The 26,558-nt window shown below is 38.2% G+C and overlaps 1 protein-coding gene across 1 annotated transcript in view; it reads left to right on the forward strand.

The window, feature by feature from the left end:
* LOC126100451 (cubilin) overlaps positions 1-26,558 on the forward strand; it is a 771,806-nt gene that overhangs the window by 434,740 nt on the left and 310,508 nt on the right. Inside the window, exon 41 of the mRNA XM_049911056.1 lies at positions 4,912-5,120. Within this exon, the coding sequence (XP_049767013.1) occupies positions 4,912-5,120 (209 nt within the window). The remainder of the gene's footprint in view (positions 1-4,911; positions 5,121-26,558) is intronic.

Genomic DNA, 26,558 nt, shown 5'->3' on the forward strand with positions numbered 1-26,558 from the left:
GTTACTGTCATTTCAGGACTTTATCCAGTTCATGCCTTGAAAATGACAAGGGCTTACATGTGGAAATATTGGACTTCTAATGAATTTATCCACCTGAATTTGCATGTGTTACTGGAGCAAACAACATGGTGGGAGAAGTTTAACTTCTCCTTGGGCAATATGATGAATATTATAGCCTGCATAATTCAGAGGATACAAAGTCCTTATGAAAAAGGCCAGCAAGTTCTCATTATTATGTATGCAACTGACAGGTTGACAAACACATTTTTTAAACCATAAGCCTTTAAAACTTAGAAATATTATTACTTTGTTCCAAAGTCTACATCATAATACCATCGTCACTTCTATTTGAATCTGTTTCCGAACACTCTGATTGTAAATTTACAATAATACGTTCAAGGTTTATATCCATCATTGCTTCCCTGTCATATTCTTCTTTCTGAAGCTTTTCAGCATGCCGTACAGACTGTGCCTGCCCTACAGGTGTGATGTTGTCTATTGCCTCATGCACAAGTGATTCAGTGTATGGTATCTTGAATGTTTTGTTTTTGTCTTCCACATAGCCTTAACCCTTTGCCCAAATTAATTCCATGGGGCTACACTGACAGTGACATGTAGGTAAACACAAAACTGTGTGACCCCATTCGTATGCAGGGAACTCAAGTTTGTACATTCTATCATGTGACTTGTATAAATAAACGAGCTGCAGGAGATCGACACGAGTCTGGTGTTCTCTATAACAGCTGAATTATAACTGGCAGTGACTGATTTTGAAGCAAGGTATGACAAGAATTGTAAATAACCTCACAAAACTGGCAGTGTTCATTTCCAGATGTAGTCACTGCTGTTTTTCTTACACATAAATACAAGTTTCTTCTCAGAAACAAAACCAGAAGGAGAATCAGCATGCAGGATAATTATCTGGGAATGTATTCTTATGAGAACTTTAAAACTGCCAGTACCATCTCTCATTTTCCTTTAGATCTTCCTAGAATGATTCTAATTGACCCATGTTTCATCAGGGTAATACACTGATGAACTACCTCATTCTCTTGTAAGGTGAATCTTTATATGAGATGTAGTTATGCTGCAACCATGTCATTTCTTTGAACTAGAAACTCTCCTCTTAACATATCTGGAACCAACATCTTTTAAAATTCATTACATTGACAAAGTGCTTACCATTGAAGCCAATTTTCTCCTGCATAACTGTAACATGTTTTTGTGATGTGGGGCATTCATCACTCACATGTAGCACTTTAAAACATCATTATTAAAAACATCCATTTGTGTTACAGGTTCATTGTGATTTCGATGCTTTCCAGGTGACATGAAACCAGTTTCTTCTATGGTTCCTACAGCTATGACACTTTTGTTTACAATTCTCTTTACAGTTCTCTTGCTGACACCACATTGTTCTGGAGCTTGTTCTTGTGTCTTCAGATATCAACAGTATGGGACCTCCTTTCATATTCACATTTGAAAAGTTATTAATGTGGTAAATACTCCCCATCGCCTGCTTGTGAAGCACTTCACATTTATTGCCATCACTTGACTTTTCTTTTTTAATTGCTCTTAAACATTTACAGATACACATTTACAGCTATACTGCCAAATATGACCTGACAGTTGAATGAATAATTTGGTTGTCATAAAGTGTGAAGTATGGCAACAGTGCAGTATGTAGGAGCAAGACTCTCACTCTCTAGTTGTAACTCGCTGCTACCTGCTCAGGAAGAGAATGAATACTATTGGCTGCCAGTGGCTAGTGGAGGAAGATACACAGAATGGCTGAAAATTGGACCACCTTTCTACATGATATGGACTTAAATGGTGTCTGTTTCTGCTGGCATGCTGCATATTATATTACTGCCCAAACAATAAAGGAGTATACAACACAAAAGGAAATGAACACCAGGTCCACACTATGGAGTATGTAATACACAACAAGTTAAACAAGTTACTCTATTTCTTATTGCATATCACAGCCCATGTACATTCAGTACAAGTGACAAGTGACCCCAGTGTTGACATGTGAAACATGAGGTTGGCACAGCCTTCGTGCATGGCAACTGTTGCACAGAAAAACTGCAGAAGTTACACCTGATAGTTGTTAAACATGATTCATGACAATTACAATTAAAACCAGGCAGATCATGAGGTTTACACGGCTGCTCAAGAGTTACCCTCAGATTAAAAGGAATGTCCCTACGATCCGCCATGGACAATGAAACAAAATGCTTGTCACTCACTGCCCTGCATTGTGTGAAGCATTGACTGCAAGATGAGTGAAGCTGCTATGGTGATGATTGCAGTGTCAGAAACTGCTTGTAGCAGTGGTCAGCCAGCTGAGATGCCAATTGTAGCCGTGTCAGAATGAGACCAATTTCTGGACTCTAGTTGTAGGGTTGTTGATGTGAGACGCACTTCTGACCACCATTTGTATGAGGGTGGTGTGATGCCCACTTCTGACCATCAGCTGTAGTGGTCACCCATTGTAGTGGTCACACATTGGGACAGGTTTTTATTGTGTATGGAGGGTGAGCAGGTCAGGTGATGGTGCTATAGGCACAGAAAGTCAAGCTCTGGATTTGGTGAGGGTAGCTGTCCACCTGAAGGTGTCATGAATTTACAGTATGGATTTTCTCCTTCAGTATGGTGGAAGGAATGCTGAATTGCACACTTGGGTGTGACACGGAATGTGAGCACATCACTCTGTCAGCTGCAGCTGTTGTGCAGGTCAGGAGCCAACAATGATGTCAAACAGCTAGCTGGTACAGAAGTGTGCAGGGGTAAGCCTATTGTGGCTCTCTGGTAACTTGTGTGGCCCACTCCACAGTTCTCAAAGATGGATGTGCGCATAAGTGAATGCCAACAACATTTTACAGATGGCAGGTATTGTGATGTCGGAAGCACAGGACCCAAATAAGCAGCACAGTTCACAGTCACGGATGTGGTTCTCAGGGACCTAGCATGACATGATGTCCAGTTTAAATACCTCATTGCAGACCCCTCAGTCTCAGTGTCTGGTCATCCCATCTGCATCTCTGATTCTGACAGAATGACAGTCTTGCTAGTTACAGGATAGTTTGTATGGCAAATTGTGATGTGTTTCTGAGAGAAGACTTTGGTTCTGAGACTGCAGCCAGCCAGCTGTAGTGGAACTTAACAGTATTATGAAAAGGATACTTGCTATTCATCATACAGCAGAGATGCTGAGTGACAGATAGGCACAACAAAAAGACTTTCGGAAAGTGGGCTTTTGGACAACAAGCCCTTTGTCAGAAATAAACAACATACTTTGTTAAATGAGGAACCACTTTCTTGAGCACAAGTAATTTTTGTAAGACTTTATGAGCTAGACTGGTAGCTTCTGCAACAGATTTTGCTGGATGCTTTTAACATCTCACCATGAAACCCATGACTTCACTCAAGTACATTTAAATTTATTTTATTATGCTCCTCTTCCAAGTGTCAATACAGTGTAGTTGTGATACATACAACTGCAGAGTGCAGTAATAAGTCTTCATTGGATATTCTGAAGGAACTATGACATCAAAGATCTTTGTCACAGAAAATTTACTGACAGTGTAATATCCTTTTTTGCATCATGTTAAATATCCTTGTCAAAGAAAATGTGATGAATATTTGATCACATTTCTTTGTCAAAGAAAATGCTGTAGTCTAATACTGCCCTAAGCTATGCATAAATTGAAAATTAAGATGTTTTAGAATTGATTATAAGAATCTGAGTTAACTTTTAACACACACAATATATGTGCACTACATTTAGAAGACCTTATTTTTAAAGCATTGTTGTTGTGAGTGATTGTCTTGTAATAACTCTGACAATAGAAACATGCCCAGAAACCTTTTTAGCTAACTGATAACCAAATTGTTGATGTGCAATTCTTCACAATATCTCATTTTCAGAAACTTCAGTTTGTTTGCCTATAATGGGTATCTGGCAACTTATGCTTTTCTTAATCTGCAGGCAATAGTATCAGTATTTTATTTCATTTATGATTTTACTCTCACTGACATATCTGGAAGAAGGTACTTGTTATCATGTTGGAACGATAGGTGTCCATCTCAGTGAAAAGTTTTTGAACATTAATTCTCTGTTTCTCCATGATTTCTAAGTGTATCTATTACTTTGTATACCAACCAAATGTATGTGGTAAGTACATGTAGATGTTTTCAGTTATTCGGTGAAAACTGAGATGATTATAAGTAATTTTTGAAAATATGCCATTTTGATAAAACTCTGACCTTTGCCAACAGGTGTTATAAGAATGTCTTTGCTAAATCATGAATGATGGAAAAAACCTTTGATCATTTAATTACAGTGTTACGCTCTAAGAAATGACTAAAATGTGGACTGAATAGCTATATTTTAGGTATTGGTAGTAGGTTCTTGTTGTCCTTCACACATACATGATATGTATTGGACACTGGAATGGTTACCAAAAATATAAAGTTTTATGCAAGTATGGTTACTTTATAATTCGTACTTATGTTTTTCTCAATTTAAGTATGATAAACTCCATTTACTTTTCAGCAGTTATATAAATGCATGACATTTTGTACAGTTTATAGTAATAAAACACTTTAATGATGGGATTAATAGCACTTTTGTGTAATTTTCCTTTCATACTTATGAATGAACATGCTGAGATGCTCTGCATTTGGAAAGAATAAAAAACCACAGTGGTGAAGCCAGGATAACAATTTTGAGATCATTGCATATGTGGATATATTCACATATGCATTTGAAATCGATACAAAAAATAGGAAAAGAGAGAATTTGCAAGAATAACCATTTGTTACTCATTATCCTTGCATGCAGTGTACATTTATTGTGGTATGACCAAATGCTTAACAATAATGACATTATTTGGTAATCTACAGGGTTTCAAGATCAAGTTTCAGCAGGTGTCACACTCTTGTGGTGGTAACTATATATTGACAAGGGATATGAGAAGTGTGACTATTAGCTCACCAAGATATCCACAAATTCCACCACCCCACACTGAGTGCATCTATGTATTCACAGCACCTGCTGGAGAGGACCTGCAGATAGAGTATGCGGAACACTTTGACTTGCGTGGATATGTATCGTAAGTACTCATTGACACAAACTTATTTTATGTTGTTATTTGTGCATCAGTTCAAGGAGTTACATAATAAATTTCACAGTATAATTGTGTAATTGTGTATCTATGGACAAAACAAGGACAATTTGATCTTTTTCGGAATGAAATGAATGAACACAGTAAGGCAAATGATGTTCAACTCGCAGATTACAGTAATTCTGAGAGAGGTGACATTAGATCAATGCCTCCTAATTAAAACATTTTTTCATAAAAGTAACTGAAATCACAGACAAATGATGGATCACCAGAAGTAATGGAGTCCTGGCGTTTCATAAGGATAGCAGTTTAAATCCCTTTGTGGCCATTCAGATTTAGGTTTTGCCATAATTCACATAAATCTATTAAGGTAAATGTTTGGATGGTTGCTTGGGAAGGGCACTTCCATTTTTCTTTACAATTCGAGCTTGTACATATGTCTCATATGACCCCACCAGTACCGGGATATTAAAATCTGAACTTCCTGTTTTGATGATAGAATTCACCCTGTGTGAGTAAATGTTTATTAATTCTGAAACTTACACTAATCAGCAAGAACATTGTGACCATTTATGTAACAGCCAGTATGTCTTTCTTTGACACAGATAATGGTGTTGATATGTCATGGCATGGAAGTAGTGAGGCCTTGGTAGGTCATTGGAGGAAGTTGGCACCACATCTGCATACACATCACCTAAGTCCTGTAAATTCCAGGGATGTAGGCCAGTGAGCTCTAACACCACATTCAATCACATTCTGGATGTGTTCAATCGGGTTCAGATCTGACAAGTTGGGAGATCAGCACATCAATTGGATCTTACCACTGTGCTCCTCAAACCACTCCATTCACTCCTGGCCATGTGACATGGCACATTACCTTGTTGAAAAATGCCACTACCATGGGAAATGTGATTGTCATGAACGGGTGTACGTGGTCTGTAATCAATGTACATTACTCCTTGGCTGTCATACTGCCATGCACAAACTCCACTGGACCCATGAATGCCCACATGAATGTTCCACAGAAGACGGAGCCACTGGCTCTGAAAGCTTGTACACTTTCATAACTTCTATAATATGTTTTCTCCTGCCACCACTTGGAAAGAAGCTTTTCATCTGTCCAGTTATGTTATATTTTGAAAGATGGCACATGACATTTCTGCATCAATTCTGGCATCTGAACAGAATCATCAGAGAGGATATAGACTCATTACCATGAATTAATGATGCCTTGTAGTCACTGAAGAAAGCAAGTATTTGTCTGCTGTAGATACCATCCGATCTAGATTGACAAGACTGACTGGAAAAAAACTGCTTTTGTAAGATTTTATTTTCCTCCATGAGTTTAGATTTGTGCTGTTTGGTCTGTGAAATGCTACAGTCACCATTGAACATATGATGGGAAACCTACTTTGATATCTTAAATGGACAATATGTCTTCACTATTGGGATGACAGTGTTGTTTTCATGAAGACATTTGAAGAGCTCAATAACTGTGCTGAAGTGTGTCCATGATGTAGGTCTTTGCCTCGACATGAAAAAATATCTCTGTCAGGCAGGAAGTAAACATCTCTGGACAGCTAGTCAATTTGAATTGGAGTCTGCCCTGATCCAGAAAAAGTAAATGCCATAAAAAAATGTTCCAACTCCTCTGCACATTCCTGATGTGAGATAGTTCCCCACAGTTTGTACTTGCTACAGGTGCTTCATGAAGTGTTCAATTGCAAAGCATAGACACCAAACAGTTCACTAGTAGATGCCTAAACTCCTTGGAGCTAGCAGCGAGGAAGATCTTCTGTATCCTGAAGCAGGTGCTGGAATCTTCACTAGGCCTTTTGTTCTTATATGAGACTACCAATACAGGACTGCACAGTGGTTCTACTGGTTATGGGAGAATTGCAGTTCTAATGCAGTGTAGGTACTGAAAGAGTAATTGCTTATATTTCCAGAATTACTCTATGACTGACAAAGAGTACCTTGCAATTGGAACTTTGACTCTTGTGAGAACTGCACAACTTCAAACAGTAGTGGTCAAAAACAATGTCATGGCCAGTAGTACATTAGATATCAGATCTAAAATAAAAACCTATAATATCATAAGTTGTAAATTTCCTTACTAGTAAGGCCATGTGGCAGACAATGAAATGTGCTGTATTAATTATTGTAATCCACAATGCAAGCTACACACATTAGAATCATTTTGAACAACAATCACTCAGGGAGGGGCGTTTGATTTGTAATTTGCCAAACATACCCAAATATGCAGCTCTTTTCATCCCAGCAACAAGCATAAACAGCATATTCACTTTCAGTCTGATATTTAACTTACAGTAAACACAGTACTCTGGTCAGAATCTAAAGAAAACTGTACTGACCACACATTTGGGATATCACTAAGACACTCTTAATGCAATTCAAAATTTAGTTCTTTAGTTTGGTTGGACTGTTAATGATCCATGGTGAGCTGCTTTACAAAGTGATAAATTTTTGGTAAGCAGTTGATCACATATTCAGATATTTCAACTTTTCTTTGGCTTTTCCTCCTCTTTTGATGGAAGGGTCAGTGGCAATGTGACCCTCATCTGACAACCATGAAGTAGTTCTGCAGGTCATTTGGCAGATATTAGATTTGTAGTTGTGCGATAAGTAATCAGTATTTTCTGCAGAGCATCTTTTTTGTTCTCTCCTCCCCAGTTATCCTTCTTCATAGGTTCCTTGGAAGTCCTGACAGACCCTACTTCATCACTTGAAGCAGAGTGAAACTGAGCTGTAGTCAGTGTTCTATGCCATTCCTGCTACAAAAATCTATGGAAATGAGTGTTTGGCACCATTGGCCGGGAGGCCCCTTATGCGGCAGGTCTGGCCACCTTGGTGCAGGTCTTATTACATTCGACGCCACATTGGGCGACCTTCGTGCTGGATGGGGATGAAATGATGATAAAGACAACACAACACCCAGTCCCTGAGTGGAGAAAATCCCCGACCCAGCCGGGAGTTGAACCCATGCTCATAGGACGGCAATACATCACGTTGACCACTCAGCTATCGGGGCGGACACAGAAATATAAGAAACGCTATGATACGAATTGTGACCATTACCAGGAACTATTGTCTTTGGGAGTCATTTTGTGGCAAAGAGTTTTGGGTGTAGATTTTATTGTGACTTACGTTGTTGATACCTTGTCAGATATGCAGGGTGTCCCTCCTAATAGTCATCAGGAGCATTTTTCTGATGTTTCACCAGATATTTGCAATTTTATTTTTGCAGTGTATAGCTGGAGTCAGCCCAAAGAAATAGTGATTATCACATCTCCCATGTGATGCATAGTGTTGATGGAAAGCATCAGTTTGTTTCCCATTAAAAACAAAATTACTCTGAAGTGGAATTTTACATGCCCATTTGATAGAGTAATGCCAGATTATTCTAGAATAATATTTGTTTTATCAATATGTACTAACAAGGACAGTGAAACATAAAGAATAACCAGTACTCTAGCACCGACATCACTGCCGTGGTCTGTGCTGACTGCTACCACCATGCAACAGTGCTGCTGAGTCAATGTTGGAGTACTGGTTAATCTTTGTGTCATACTGTCCCTGTTAATATATATTGAAAAAACAGTTACTGTACATAAGACTAATTTAGGATCATTCTGTTGAATGGGCATTTAAAATTCCACTTAAAAAATAATTCTGATTGTAAGGGGAAACAAGCCAAACGATTCTGTTGACACTGTGCGTCACATTAAAGTTGTGATGAGCAGTTTTTGTTTGTCCACACTCCAACTACACACTGTAAAAATTAAACTGTAAATGTAGGCCGAAACAACAGAGAAGATGTGCCTGGCGACTGTCAAGAGAAGTAACCAATATATGGGAACTATGAGTTTGTATCCACACAAATTATCCAGGATGCTTTCAAAAATGGTCCACCATAATAAGTGGGAGTCCTTTCTCATGGTTCTGTTGCTTGGGGTCAGGTTTGAAAATAATTTTTGGAATTACCTGAACCACTAGAGATAAACAAAATAATAACAATTGATTTGGTTTTGTCGTTTGATATTCTTGTCACTGTGAAACCATTTTTGAAACTGGTATTTACATCTACATCTACATCTACATACATACTCCGCAATCCACCATACGGTGCGTGGCGGAGGGTACCTCGTACCACAACTAGCATCTTCTCTCCCTGTTCCACTCCCAAACAGAATGAGGGAAAAATGACTGCCTATATGCCTCTGTACGAGCCCTAATCTCTCTTATCTTATCTTTGTGGTCTTTCCATGAAATGTAAGTTGGCGGCAGTAAAATTGTACTGCAGTCAGCCTCAAACACAGGTTCTCTAAATTTCCTCAGTAGTGATTCACAAAAAGAATGCCTCCTTTCCTCTAGAGACTCCCACCAGAGTTCCTGAAGCATTTCTGTAACACTCGCGTGATGATCAAACCTACCAGTAACAGATCTAGCAGATCTTCAATGCTAGAGGTAATACAGGAATCAATTAAAATACTTATAGCAGATCTGGATCTTCAATGCTACAGGTAATACAGAAGCCAATTAAAATACAATAGCATGTATGTAATACCAAAGTACATTTGTATAAATATCACGTATAAACGGATGGTACATACCAGCAGATAAAGTTAACACATTTCTGCCATTGTATGGCATTATCTGTCTTGGATTATACACATCAAGAGTTCAAATTGCACTGACGCTGCTGGTCACATTTATCTCACAGCTGGCCTCAGTGATCATACATGACTGAGGCACTTTCTGTACATGTGTCATAGTGCAGTAATGCATTATACACATGTAAGTAGCTGTTTATATTATCACAAAAATTGCCGTTTTAAGAAAATACATTTTTTATTTATGTATAATAGAAACAGCTACAACAATGGATATAAAGCAGTAAGAATTCTTTACAGTCAAAGTGGTAGTAATGTGAACTACCTCGTGTAGATGGTTATTGATATGTATGTAATTGCTAGTCATATTGTATAAAAAAAAGTAATACATCATGTAAAAATGTATCTAGAAACATAGCATATCCATTGGTTTCTATAAAACTTAACACTGTCATTTAAAAGAGGATTATATTAAAACTAAAATTTTAGACACACCATTATGCTTATGATCCAGTAACCCACTTAGTTATGATAATTTCCATAATTATGCATTGCTACCAGTATTAAAGCATTAGACAAATGGCTTAAATGCATGTAAATTCAATTAGGGAAGTCTGTACAGCACACGTAATTGTTAATAGTGTTGGAGGTGGATAACTCTAAATATGTCATTGATGCCAAATCATTGGTACCGAACTTTTTTGGTTAACTGCCACCGATCTTCAAATGCCTCTCAAGAACAGGTAGCTCCCAACATTACCTGCTCACTGAGCAACATCCCACCAGCATTCGCCTCAATGGCACAAAATCTTGACATCTCCAAGAAATTCATATGCCTACCCTTCTTACCTAGAGGCGACATCCTCACGTGTGATGAAATTATGGGTACACTATAGCCATTTGAAGTCAGATGGATGTTGGAATTTGGCTTGTCAGCTAACCTACACATCTGTAGAGCAAAACGCTTGCCAAATGCTAATCTCTGATTGTCTGCCAATCTGTCCTTCATAACAAGCATCTCAGTCTGGACATTCAATCTTGCATATGCCTGATCCCTGGTAGACATGTTATCAACACAGTTCCTCAAGATTAAGCCCAGATTATCTGATGTAGTAAATGCCATGTTCATTTTTTCTTTTTTTAATTTATCTAATTTTTATTCATCAAATAGTTTACTGTCTTTAAAATGATTAGTACCATAGCAACATGCATTCTTATATTAGCTCAAATATGAGGACACTTTATCCAATATAAGCTTCTAATTGCTCAGCATCTAGCTATCACTGTGCTCACTAATCAGCTTAACTTGAATTTTGTTCCATTATTTACTTAACTAGAAATAGTGAACTTTAAATCAAGATCTATTTGTACCGTATGTTTGTTGTAATACTGGTAGGAATGGATAACTGTTTTTACCATAGCTAAGTGGGTGACTAGTTCACATAAGCACCACTAGCTGTGCATAACTGTGTATTTAAAATTTTGCTTTCAGTATAATCCTCTTTGAACTGCTGTTGTTAAATGTTATGAAAACCAGTGGATGTGTAATGTTTCTAGATACATCTATAAGTGATGTATTTCTTTGATACAGTACGAATAGCTAATACATATGTATGTATACATGAAGCAGTTCACATTACTACCACTTCAATTGTGAGGAATTTTTACTGCTTTACACTCACCATTGTAGCTGATTCTTTTTTATATATATGTGTAAAAATGTATTTCCTTAAAATAGCTATTTTTGTGATAATATAAATAGCCAAGTACATATGTACAATGCATTACTACAAGATGACACATATATAGAAGGTGCCTCAGTCATGTATAATGTACACTGAGGCCAGCTGTGAGATAACTGTGAACAGCAGCCTCAGTGCAGTTAGAACTCTCACCATGTGTAGTCCAAGATGGATTATGCCAAATTACAGCTGAAATGTGTTAACTTTATCTGCTTGTATGTACCATCCACTTATATGTGAAATCTGTACCGTTGTACTTTGGTGTTAACAAAAGTATAGGCTTCATTAAAAGCCATAGAGAGTTTTCAGCATTGAATATTGAGATTCGCAATTATCAAACAAGGAAAAGGTATGACCATCAGAGGGATGTACACAGAAAATCAATACATCAGGACAGTACAGTTTATAAACCAAGAATTTTGTACAGTACATTGCCACATAACATCAAAAAGACACCAAATATTAATACATTTAAAAAAGAACTAAAAACCCACTAATAAACAACAGCTCTTACAGTATTAATGAATATGTAGGACATTGCTCAAATCTCTAGGTTCTCCTGTATAATCTCTCTAAACAAAAATTCTTAATTATCAAAGTGTTCCTAAGCAAAACTATAATCTTTCATTACTGTACTTATGTGTCTAATTTTGTACCTATCTCTTGCGCCATGGGATATGAAGTTTTACTTGTTATTATGCCTATTTAACTAAATATTTAATACTTCAGTAAAATTGACCAAGATGTTTCAGTAACTTTTCAGCAATATGTCTATTTTCTCAATACGTGTCTACAAAATTTTATTTTCTCTTGCTTAATTAAGTAGAAAACTGTTTATGTGATTACAGTCATGAAGATGTGTCGATAAGGAAGCATGTTGCCTTGATGAAATATTACTGATTACATGTGACTTTTTTTGTAAATGAATGTAAATGTGTAAAACTTTATACAGTTTTGTACATTGGAAAGTCAAATATGATGAATGTGATAAAATTGGCGCTAAATAAATAATAAATGTAGCCTGGATCCTTGCTTCAAGAAAACACTCGTTAAATAGTTCAGAAAAAGGGAATTCCTATGTTTATGTGTTCTGAGGGCCAGCTGTGGTGTTTTCTGAAGAGACTTAAAATCAGTGCTGTCAGTGCCTGCAGGGATGCACATGGAGTAAACAAGGAATGTCCTAATGAGGGAGTCGTTTTTTATAACTTGATGCCTGGGAGGGGTGAGGGGTTGGGAGAGGGGGGGGGGGGGCATGTCAAGGCTGAAAAGTGTCTTGTAGGAAAATGTTCGTGGGAGAGACTGATGGTGGTCTTGTGCTGTAATTCAGATGGTTCTGAGTAAGTCAACCTCTTAGTGATTGGAAAATATAAATATTCACATGGTTTTATAAATGCCAACCTATTCAATCTGCATGCCCCTATGAAAATAGCAATGAAGCTTAGATGACAAAATCTTTCAGAAGTAGCTGGCTCTTGAAGGTTCAACAACAAATGGCTTTTAGGAATAGAAATATTTTCCTTATGTCAGCCCTCTGCTCGGCACATCAGTTTGATGACCTCAAACATAGAAGTTGTTGTCTTACCAGCTAACACCACAAATTGTCTGCAGCCATTAATCAAGGAATAATTGCCTCAATGAAGTGCAGTTACAGATGCCAACTTGGTAAGGCTGCCATTAGTGCAATTAAGGTACAAGAAAGAGTTCTACATTGGAGTGTACTACAAGGTATCAACAACATATCTGCTGCTTGGGATGAAGTTACAGCAGATATCGTAACTAACTGATTACAAACGTCTAGACAGTGGCTTATAACACTACTGAAACTGAAAACCAAAGCAATGTTCAACATCTGAGCGTACTCCTAATGCAGATACAACATTGCATGCTAATCTTGCACTTCTAAGGGCTTCCACCTAGTTGGTGCAGTCTTGTACCATGAATGTGGGTGAATGGATGCAGGCAGACAACATTACATGCGATGCTAAATAACCAATCATCAGCTCTGCTGATGATGTAGAAGAGAATGATAATGCATAGTGTTTTACTTCTGTCTCCTGAGGAGGAAAGTGAAAATATGACATGGCCACCTCATACTGAAGTTATACCTGCTATAGTTATTCTAGAGAGTGCCATAATGTTGTGACTAACAGTCAGATGAACAATAGTTAATGTGTGTGTGTTTTTTTTATTTTTATTTATTTATTTATTTATTTATTTTTTTATTATTAGGGGTAAAATGTGCTGTGGATAAGATTTCTACACTAAAACATGTTCTGTTTGAAACTTCATCTGTTAAACTTTGAGATCATTAAAGTGTTTCTTAAAATTATTATTTGTTATCATACATGATGCACTAATTCAGTGAGTATGGTATTGTTCCACAATATTTCTGTAGTAGCTGGAACACCATGCTAGAAATACTGATGTGCATATAAAGTGTAGTTAATTTTATTTTTTCTTAGAAGCCTTGAAAATGGAGCACCCTCATCCATTAGTACCCACAACAAGAGAAAAAGTGGATTTAGTAGTTTATATTTTTTCTGCAGGACCAAATTGTATATTTTTCAGTCCCTTGAAATTCAGTTAAACAAGGGTCTACTGTACCATACAGATATTGGTGAAATTAATTGACTTATTAAATTGTAGATAGTGCTTGATTTTCAGTCTGTCTCTACTATCCCGGTTGTCATTTATAGTCTTTGAAGCCAAGGCAATGGGTTTTTGGATCCATCTGAATATTTGTGAGACAATACTGCTTCAGTTCCATGTAATGATGCACCATAATTAACACCACAGATTGAGCAAGGTGACTTGGTGATGAATCTGTTGTAGTAATTTCCTTTTCCAGTGAAAGATTGTAGTTACATTATATTGTTTACACAAGGCCAGGTTTTTATTGCTTCCACAGTAGCTTTGGATGGTTGGATTCCGTATGCATCAGTGATGTGGCTCAGCTATTCCATTTTGTTTTTAAGAATTCACATTTCTTCCTATTGCATCTGAGGCCATTGCCAGCAGCTGGGTGTGCTGTGAACACAGTCTATAGCCCAACAGGTGCTCCTTGGGTATGCAAATTACATTTAATGCCAATTCTATTACCCTAGATCATATATAACATGATACATAACTCCCTTGAGGTAAACAGGCTACTTGAAGAATCAACTGCTGTGCACACTGGAAATGCTATAAAATAAGTTCTTGAATTTATCAGGGTCCTCCACTGTTGATTATAGTCGGAGGGCCTGGGCACTCAGTTGGATAAATTACTTTATTAGTTATAGAATCATGGAGCTGAATCTGGTAAATATGAGATTTATTCAGAAGACATAGAAATAACCAAAACACATTAGAGGTGAGATAAAAAAGAACTTTATAACGAATTTACATCAACATACTAAAAGAAACGAAAAATGATACTTATTAGGGACAATTATGGCTGAAGTAATGCTCCAAAGGCTAAAGTGAAGAAAGCATGAATGGACACAGAATCATAAGTCATGTCCAGACCAAGAGCCACTACCGACCCCCCCCCCACCACCACACACACACACACACACACACACACACACACACACACACACACACACACCAAATTTTTCAACAAATCTTTTCTTCGGACCTCAATCATAGAAAGTGCCTAAAGGCTCCTCCAATGAGGAACTTGGAAGTCAGGTCACTACCACCAACCATTTAATAATGTATCTGCCAATTTGCTTCAAGTTTTGGAAATGAGAACAGAATGTAGCAACATTCTCACAGCTTGACTTGCTTGTAGGATATTCTGCCACAGCTTGACTTGCTTGTAGGAAATTCTGGAAATTTTGGTGTGAGCTTTGTTCTGCATTCATGCAGAAAGGCAGAGCTAGGAAATTTTACAGACACACATCGGCCATATATCTAGTTTGTGGAATGGAGTCTGAAGGCCACTAAAAGGTTGCTAACAGGTGAAATGGAGCCTGCAGACCAGACACAATGGGATATCAGCAAGCGATCAGCTGAAGACACCACCAAAAGTTTGTTAATAGGTGGAATTCTCGCCCCTACTACTACCATTCTCCCACTCTGCTATCAAAAGTGCCAGATGCACCTTCGAACATCCATCCATCCCATTGTTCAGGATACTGGCAGGATTAGTGCTGCAAGGTTTGCTCTGCTGTCTGTGTGGTCTGCAACTGTGAAAACCGCATTTTGAATGACAGCTGATTCCTGGAGACCATTCACAGGCTTCACCTGTTGCTCATCCCAGGTAAAAGGATTTCCTATAACCCTAAAGGTAGATACATTAAAAAATAATAGATACTATTAGTATGGAGTGTTAAATTAAGTACACACAGATGAGTTACCTACATTGCTACAAGCTATGCCCCAACCACTCTTGTAATCAACACACAATACGAGTGAAATGTCAGCAGATAAAAACTTAATCAGAAGGTAAATGAAGTACGAAGAATCTCATGTACAAATAAAGTGTGGAAATAACATAAAAATGTAAGGAGAAAGCCTTAAATGGGCCACTGCCTCTGATGTGTGAAAAGCTTGTCCAAAATACATAGATGATCAAGCAGTGCTGGCGGAACCAGATGAGGAACTGTTGCAGATGCTGAAGCGTATTGCAAGAAGAGATGAGGATTGTGGAATGTAGATAAATATAAGAAAGACAAAGGTGATGAGAATAAACAAAAAGGGAGTGCCAGTTAACATATTCTTAGATGAGAAAAAGATTGAATATGTAAAATACTTTCTGTGTCTGTGTTACATAGCTGTCAATAATGTATAGTTGAAGAGAAAGAAGAAAGATATTCAGAACATTTAGAAATGTGGTTGTAGAGAAGCATGCTTGAGTGAAGTGTATTGATATACTTAAGAATGAAGAAAATATTGAAAGGCAGAAAATTACTGGAATTGATCAGAAACAAGGAATGAATCTCAGCTGGGACATATGCTGCACAGCGAATGTCCACAACAAATAATGAAATATTTAAAAATGAAAGAAATATAAGAAGGAGGTAGAAATAGAATTCGAAGTAGGGGCAACTTTGGAAATGGACAAACCTACAAACAAATGAAGGAAGTTTGACCCAGAAAGGGATATGGTGGAGAGCTCCAGTTGGAACCTGTCATAAGACAGATACAGTAAAAAAAGGGGACACAGCTTTTTCATTGCCTCCACACTGGTTTCAGTAACTGGATTCCATTCAAAACAATGCAGCCCAGGTATGCCACTTGATGTTTGAAGAATTCACGTTTCTTCCTGTTGCACCTGAGACCATTTTCTTTAGTTGTGTGAAAAGCATGTCAAAATTCTTCATGTGCTCATCCATATTATCCAGGTAATTAGCACATCCAGGTGTGGTACTTGTGATTTGTTCCACAAATTGTTAGTAAATAGCAGGGGCACTTGTTATGCCAAGTGATAGTCTTCAATATTCAAACAGTCCAAGCGAAGTATTGACAACCATCATCTGTTTGAGTTCTTCATCCAGTTACAACTGGAGATACTCATCCAGTAAATCATTTTTTGTAAAACATTTGCCATTTCTGATTTTCTGGAAGCGCTCCTCAGGCTTTTAAATTGGATACAGATCTATTTTCAGCCATGAATTTACAGTTGCTGTGAAACTTCCACAAATTCTTATTGATCCTTGTTGCTTTAGTACAGTGACAAATGGGTGTAGCCCATTGACTGAGCTTTACTGGCTTCCTTCTTTGATCAGCTTTTCAATTTCTTTTTAACTTTATCCATCGTGGCAGATGATACTGGTCTAAGCTTGAAAATTTTTGGTGTGGCTCCTATTTTCAATTTTAGGACTGCTTTCTAGCTTTTGCACGTGCCTAAGCCAGACAGAAAAAGAGATTCTTGAGCCTGGACTATTTTCTTCTCAATTTCTTTAAAGCTGTTTTGATCCTCAAAAGTTTACAGTCAGTGACTTATTTTCACTGATATTTCTGTTGAAGGCAGTAAGCCAGTTCTTGCCAAAGAGATTGACTGTTTTTCATGAGTTGACAACCATTGATGGAGCCTTTTTGGTTGTTCCATTGTATTTAAACACTGCCACTATTTTACCCTTTAGGTCAGTCTGGGCTCCATTAAAAGTTTTCATTGTAGAATTTAAACGGAAGTATTGCGGTGACCCCATAATTTGTGTGCTTCCAGGTTTATCAGTGAACAAAGTTGCATCAGTGTCCAGCATGAATTTTATCCTGCAGCCATTGATTTCTAACAATATGTAGCTTTTCCCACATCTTCACTACTGATGATTTCATTATTGCTCATTTCTTCAGGTGATGCAACTTCATTTGCTGAATTCTGTGTTTTCCTGGTCAATGAGTTTGAATGTTGATGCTTCTTGGCAGTGAAACGAGGAATTTTATTTCTCCTCAGACAGATCATGGACATGTGGCCAGGCATCTTGCAGATGTTATGTACAGCATTCCTGAATTGTATTCATTCTGATTATGTTCACTCCACACTTTGGGCAACATTTATATTTTTCCTGGTTAGGGTTCCTTTCTTTTTATCAGCTTGTTGAATGTGAGCTGGATTTGTGGCGGTTGGTCATTTGAATAATGTCTGATGAATCTTCTGCATTTTCACCCTTGATTGTTTTCACAGTTCATTGAGTAGTTTCGTATGCTTCAGTAATCTTTCAAACTGCCTCCAGGGAATGATTGCTATGTTACAGGTTGAATTCCATTCTGTATCATGAGGGCTGTACAGAATAATGACATCTCTGATTAGTCTGTCAGAATAAGCACTCACATGATGATGGTTTTTGCACCTGAAATTTAAATAGCTAACGACACCATATAAATCAACCACCCCTTATGAATACATCTGCCATTTTGCAGAGGAATTTGTGAGTGACCTCCAGCATGTGTTTTTGCCTTAAAGTAGGCCTGTAGTCACTTAACCAGCTCAGAATCTCTTCCTTCCTGATGACTTTTTGTTCAAGGACATTAATCAGCATGTTAAATGTGTCAGTGCAACCCATGACAGGAAATATGCCCATTTCTGGTGTGCCTTGAAATGTTGGTTTAGGCAGCACATATGTGTCCCATCATTTTTCTTTCTGAGTTGATCCAGTGGCCCAGCAATTTCTTTCAAATGAAGGAAATGGTAGTACATTGGATTTTTGATCCAGTGATGTAACATTGCATTTTGTGAGCAGTTTTTAAACTTGGGTTATTTTTTGATACTTCTGGTTGTTGTTCCCTGTTTTATCATCATCATTTTGATAACCTCCATGAGTTGTAATGCTGCCATTCTGGATCACTTTGTTTATTGGTAGGCAGCCACATTAGTTGTAAGGCTTGAAACTGTCAGTACATTAATATGCATTGTATTAACACCAATCACAAAAAATATGTTTGTACACACATATCTTAACATACATGAACATAATACATTAACAAGTAAAAAATTTGACAATCAAGCATGGAATTCAAATAAAATGTTCTACAGGACAAACTAACAGACTTTTGACACAATTTAAGTGTGGAATTTCATATGACAGGAAAATTAGTTTCCATACTTTTGGAGAATTCTGTGCAATTCTAACTGAGCATTCAATGGGGTAATGAACATCAATGACACTAGGGTCATTGTTGATTGTGCCCCAACAGAAATAACCTCTACTCTTGATGACCCCCGCATTCAACTTATACCCTGGTGCCTCCTGGCCGACACCCAAAGCAGTGCTCTCTCAACCAACACTTCTAATTACCAACTTCCATCATCTTCATGCCAGTGAATATTACCTCCCCCAATATCTGCCTGAGTCTAAAGCAACAAACTTCTTCATAATAATCATGAGCAACTATGTCTGTAATTACCTTCCCAAAGCAGCATGTACACATAAATCCATACCATACTCTGGTCACTTAAATGACTCCATCCTAAACCATCCTTATGCAGCCCATTTGGTAGATTTTGTCCTAGCCACTAAGAATCCCAAACCCCTCACCTAATTCAGATTTGTTGATAACATTTAAGAGCCTTACACATGGTGATAACAATTGAAAATGATTCTTCCAGAATCAAAAGCAGTTCTCAACAACAGATGAACAGCAAATATTGAGTATAATTAAGGAGGCAGCAGATGTTTTAAAGTAGAACTTCCTTTGTAATTTCAAACAATGGAAAATGTAGGATGGAATAATGACAATATTACGATTGGAAACTTCCCGGCAGATTAAAACTGTGTGTGGGACCGAGACTCGAACTCAGGACCTTTGCCTTTCGCGGGCAAGTGCTCTACCAACTGATCTACGCAAGCACGTCTCGTGCCCCATCCTCACAGCTTTACTTCTGCCAGTACCCCGTCTCCTACCTTCCAAACTTTACAGAAGCTCTCCTGCGAACCTTGCAGAACTAGCACTCCTGAAAGAAAGGATATTGCGAAGACATGGTTTAGCCACAGCCTGGGGGATGTTTCCAGAATGAGATTTTCACTCTGCAGCAGAGTGTGTGCTGATATGAAACTTCCTGCAAGGTTCACAGGAGAGCTTCTGTAAAGTTTGAAAGGTAGGAGATGAGGTATTGGCAGAAGTAAAGCTGTGAGGACGGGGCATGAGTCGTACTTGGGTAGCTCAGTTGGTAGAGCACTTGCCCATGAAAGGCAAAGGACCTGAGTTCGAGTCTTGGTCCAGCACACAGTTTTAATCTCCCAGGAAGTTTCATATCAGCGCACACTCCGCTGCAGAGTGAAAATCTCATTTTGGAAACATCCCCCAGGCTGTGGCTAAGTCATGTCTCAGCAATATGCTTTCTTTCAGGAGTGCTAGTTCTGCAAGGTTCGCAGGAGAGCTTCTGTAAAGTTTGGAAGGTAGGAGACGGGGTACTGGCAGAAGTATGGCTTTGAGGATGGGACGTGAGTCGTTCTTGGGTAGCTCAGTTGGTAGAGCACTTGCCCGCGAAAGGCAAAGGTCCCGAGTTCCCCAGTCTCGGTCCGACACACAGTTTTAATCTGCCAGGAAGTTTCATATCAGTGCACACTCCACTGCAGAGTGAAAATCTCCTTCTGGAATATTATGATTGTTACCCACCATGTAGTGGAATATGGCATCACAGACAGGCACAACTTTTCTTTCATATTTACTTGATTAAAATAAGCTGGCATATATCCACCCATTAAGTTTTTATCATTTTCTTATCCATTGTTAAGGTATATCTTGATTCATTCCACACCTCTGAGGTTACTCCTTCTTGATGCTATCTGAAAAATATGATGAATGAATGAATCAAAGAATGAGACCATCTTGTCTGTTACCTATTTCAACTTGTCCTCAATGATTCAGCAAGCCATCTTCCTGGATGTTAACATCGACTGCCTGATAGGTCCTGAATAAATGCTATTCACGTCAAACCTACCAATCTCCACTAATACACTCGCTTTGATAACAGCTGTGTGCAACTTCGATTGCAGTTGTCCAACCTCTAAAATAATGACTCATTGTGTTGCAGGCAGGCACAACAAAAATACTGTGACACTCTAAGCGTTTGATGAAAGCCTCCTTCAGAGAAGAAAAGAAAGGAAAATACACACACATTTACACAAGCAAGCTCACCTCATGCACACATTACTGTTATCTCCAGCTGCTACAGCCAGCTAGAGCAACCAGAGAATGGTCATGTGTGCATGAGGTTTACCTGCTTGTGTGAATTATGACTCCAGAATCCTAATCCCACTGTTTTTTTCCATCTTGTGCTCCATACCAGCACCCACCTTGCATTGTTTCTTATCTATTGTCCTTTTTTTTGTTTTCTTTCAACCCCCTCACACTTTTCCTTCTCACTATTTTGTTCACAGTTTATCTATTTTATAACCTGCCCTGCACAGTGTATGTAATGTTGAAACAGAGAGGGCTTTTGATGGCTGTACTGAGCCCAGAAGATGTGTCATGTTTCAATGATCTGTCACCCTGAAGCTGTTCTTGAACTTTCATCTTTATTGTTTTCTTACTGTCAAACTGTCATAGTTTCTTGATGCTGTGGCCTTGCTATGCAGTGCCAGTAATACTTGCCATGTGACTTCATTTCTGATCGCAGAGGGTTGAAGGCTGTAGGAGAGGTTATGTAAGATCGATATAAAAAAAAAACATTTTCAATGTGAATCTCATAAAATCACAGAGGACAGTGACATTTCTCTTGAGATTTGTTCAATTGTTTCTGAGCATTGACATGGTAGGCAGTGCCTCTTTCTCTCTGCCTTCCAAAATACAACAAAGCCATGACACCAAAGCATAAGCATCCCCTTCATAGCAGATGGACACACTCGATCGTCATTGTGCTTTACCAAGGTCCTGTGCCCACACTTCTTCCATCATCTCTGCACATATGTCAAATGTTCAAATGTGTGTGAAATCTTATAGGACTTAACTGCTAAGGTCATCAGTCCCTAAGCTTACACACTACTTAACTTAAATTATCCTAAGGACAAACACACACACCTATGCCCGAGGGAGGACTCGAACCTCCGCCGTGACCAGCCGCGCAGTCCATGACTGCAACGCCTTAGACCGCTCGGCTAATCCCGCACAGCTGCACTTATGTCAAAACAAAGCACGAACAGTGGAGAATCTCTAGATGCTAAGTACCTAAACAGTGTTTTTGCATATACATCTTTCATCTGATTGTGAGGAAGAGGTAGAACAACTTGTTGCACCACAACACATACTTATACAGCGTCAGCATTATATTTTACAACCCCAGCCTTCTCAGTTCTTCCCCCTCACCATCACACACCCACCTTCATTTTTCCCAGTACTGCTTATCCCAATCTGGTAGCAGCCTATGAAGACAGCAGTAGCTGTGTACATTTCTTTGCTCTGACAAACATCTCGATTGGGACTGCTGCTCATCCCAGTCAGGCAACAGTGTTGGTAGGCGACAATAGCTGCATATGTATTGGGTCTCAGTAAGGGATCTGAGTAAATAATTTAGGACTAAAGGAGACCACTCATTGAAAAGTAGAAGCATTTAATCATTCACAGGCAGGCACAAAAAGAATGAAAAGTCTTGATCGTGTGTTCAGCTGGCACAATGTAGTTACACAAGTGTGTGCATGTCTATGTGTTTCCATACTTATGTAAGTGTCCTCTGGCTCATTAAGTGATTCATTCAAAAGCTAGAGAGCATTCGTTCTTTTGTGTGTGAGTTTGTTGATAAGTCAAGTCTGAACTGAAAGCAAAGACTTTCTGCCTTTCTCCATATGCCTTTCTGTTCCTCAGTGTCTTGTCTCTTTTCATAAGTAATGTTTCATTTTTGTGTACATTTTTATCATCCAGCCTGGACTTTCTATTATTGCATAACACTGTGCAATTCATGAGTATGATATAAGGAATAAAAATAATTTTCACATAGATTGTTCATTCCTCACTAGGTTTTAGAATCGAGTTTTATACTGTGGTGCAAAAACCAATGACAGGTTACTGGTGAATATCAAGCAGGAAACTGAAAGTCCCTAAATATTACAAAATAAAATAAAAGAACACCCAATTAGCTACTTCTACATTTCAGTAGAAAATTCGGATTTGGAAATGAAAATTATGTATTAACTCCAATACTGAACTCGGACTCCACAAACAAAATTTTCAGCCTTGTTCAGGTCCTTTTTTTTCTGAGAATTTTGGCACAGGGAACAAATAACCATTGATGGCTTCTTACAGAGGATTAATATAATTGTTTGGTTTGTTACCTCAGTTATCTTTCTTTCTGTGAAGAATACCTTCACAAAACTTAAAAACCCTCTAATGTCCAATTACCAAAATGTACAACAAAAATGCACAGCAATGAAGCAATCCTTGGGCACAAGAGTACTGTGATGTGGTTACAGTCATTGCAGAAACAGCTCATTGTAGCCTCATGGTGCTGTTGTTCCATTGGATTTGGATTCACTGAATCCAGACATGAGATGAGGCACATGTTTTTTTTAAATAGAACTGACATCACTGTTGTCAATGGTAAGTATCATCAGTGAATGGAGGAATGAAATAAGTTTGGTGCCAAACAAGACACACAAGTAATTTCTTTTATATATTTATTTTTGTGCAGTTATTATCTGTGTAATATAGATACAGAGATAAATGCGGTAGGAAATCACATAAAATGTGATCACCATGTAAAGAGTCATGGGAGACCAAGAGTGTTTCATACCAAAACACTCAGAAAATATTCCTTAACAACCTCTGAAATTTTGGCAGTGAAGTTTGGTTTCATCCTGTAAACACATCTGATAGTGGTGTATGTAAAGCTACATAAATGCTTGAATATACCATGAAAATATAAATACTTTATTTTAAGTACCGAATAAAAATAGGGTCCATCTCTCTAGCTAAGTAATCAGCACATCTGACTGCAATGAATAGGACTGGGGTTCAGTTCCCCTGGGAGAACTGGTGAGGGTCCGCTAGACCTTGTGATGCTTTTTGAGAAGATACTTGAATGAGGAGTAGCAGCTCTGAGGTTCACAGCACCTTCCCCCCCTCTGTACCCTTATAAGCCTCTCACTACTCAGTAGTGTCCTATATGGGGGCAAATGATGAACAGATGGATGTAATATATATATATATATAATAGATGGAAACATTCCACGAAGGAAAAATATATCTAAAAACAAAGTAGATGTGACTTACCAAATGAAAGTGCTGGCAGGTCGACAGACACACAAACGAACACAAACATACACACAAAATTCAAGCTTTCGCAACAAACTGTTGCCTCATCAGGAAAGAGGGAAGGACAGGGAAAGACAAAAGGATGTGAGTTTTAAGGGAGAGGGTAAGGAGTCATTCCAGTCCCGGGAGCGGAAAGACTTACCTTAGGGGGAAAAAAGGCGGGTACACACTCGCACACACACACATATCCATCCACACATATACAGACACAAGCAGACATATATATATATATATATTTAAAAAGAAAGATGATGAGACTTACCAAACAAAAGCGCTGGCAGGTCGATAGACACATCATATATATATATATATATATATATATATATATATATATATATATATATATATATATACCTAAAAACAAAGATGATGTGACTTACCAAATGAAAGTGCTGGCAGGTCGCCAGACACACAAACATACACACAAAATCCAAGCTTTCGCAACAAACTGTTGCCTCATCAGGAAAGAGGGAAGGAGAGGGAAAGGGAGAGGGTAAGGAGTCATTCCAGTCCCGGGAGCGGAAAGACTTACCTTAGGGGGAAAAAAGGACGGGTATACACTCGCACACACACACATATACAGACACAAGCCTTTCGCCTTTCCCTCTCCTTCCCTCTTTCCTGATGAGGCAACAGTTTGTTGCGAAAGCTTGGATTTTGTGTGTATGTTTGTGTTCGTTTGTGTGTCTGTCGACCTGCCAGCACTTTCATTTGGTAAGTCACATCATCTTTGTTTTTAGGTATATTTTTCCTTCATGGAATGTTTCCTTCTATTATAACCATATCATTAATTTGAACCCAACAATTACGTTTGTTATTGTCACCTTTTCATTTCGAAATCTTTCCTGTCATCTTATTTATCTTTTTTCTCTTTATTTTCTCTTTCTGTTTTTACCAGTAGTTTCACTTTGTATTCACCTTCCCCTTTTACCGTAATCTACTATACAATTTTATCCCGCCTATATATGCTCAACAATACGTAACCCACTTCCCAACCATAACCAAAAAATTTTATTTTCCGCTTTCAACACTACCGCTGCTATAAAATCCACCGTTTCTAGTTCAATAACAGCTGCTTTTACGTATTTAACAACCATTTCGGCTAGTTCTAATAACTTTAACTTTATTTCCACCTCCTGTTTTTCGCACATCACTGATCATTTTAGCCGCTCCCCACAGGTTTTAACGTCATTATTTCTACAATTGTTAGCTCCATTTTCGTAATCTTTCACCACAACACCACTCCTTTAATACGTTTTTTCGAAATTTTCCCAAATTTCTCCGATCTTTAACGTGATTTAGCGGCAACACAACCACCTAACCTTTTTGCACATCGCTGTCTACCAACCCAAGTTCACCTCAGGATCAACTTAACCAACACTTTTTCGCCTTTTTTCATAGCAGATCTCCAATTGCTTTCTAGTTCACCTTCATCTCTCCCCATATATTTCTATCTTTCTTTTTCATTTCAACCTCATGTTAAACTTTCCACCTTCTAATACCATGTCACCCTCACAACACCCCCACAACGACCCCATTAAGTTTTATTTACATACCCTCCGCAAACATGCCTTCACCCTAGCCAGATTACGCTCACATATTTTATTTTCTCAGGCTTGTCTGACATTTGGCATAACCCCCAAAGGCCTCACACTTAAAGTTCCCATCTCTGGCTGCAACCCTTAAAAAAAAAAAAAAAAAAAGGCTTGTGTCTGTATATGTGTGGATGGATATGTGTGTGTGTGCGAGTGTATACCCGTCCTTTTTTCCCCCTAAGGTAAGTCTTTCCGCTCCCGGGACTGGAATGACTCCTTACCCTCTCCCTTAAAACCCACATCCTTTCGTCTTTCCCTCTCCTTCCCTCTTTCCTGATGAGGCAACAGTTTGTTGCGAAAGCTTGGATTTTGTGTGTATGTTTATGTTCGTTTGTGTGTCTGTCGATCTGCCAGCACTTTCATTTGGTAAGTCACATAATCTTTGTTTTTAGGTATATTTTTCCTTCATGGAATGTTTCCTTCTATTATAACCATATCATTAATTTGAACCCAACAATTACGTTTGTTATTGTCGCCTTTGCATTTCGAAATCTTTCCTGTCGTCTTATTTCTCTTTTTTCTCTTTATTCTCTCTTTCTGTTTTTACCAGTAGTTTCACTTTGTATTCACCTTCCCCTTTTACCGTAATCTACTATACAATTTTATCCCGCCTATATATGCTCAACTATACGTAACCCACTTCCCAACAAAAAAAAAAAAAACAAAAAAAAAAAAAAAAATTTATTTTCCGCTTTCAACACTACCGCTGCTATAAAATCCACCGTTTCTAGTTCAATAACAGCTGCTTTCACGTTTTTAACCACCATTTCGGCTAGTTCT

This window comes from Schistocerca cancellata, chromosome 9 (genome assembly GCF_023864275.1).
Source record: "Schistocerca cancellata isolate TAMUIC-IGC-003103 chromosome 9, iqSchCanc2.1, whole genome shotgun sequence".
In the NCBI taxonomy this organism is placed as follows: domain Eukaryota; kingdom Metazoa; phylum Arthropoda; class Insecta; order Orthoptera; family Acrididae; genus Schistocerca; species Schistocerca cancellata.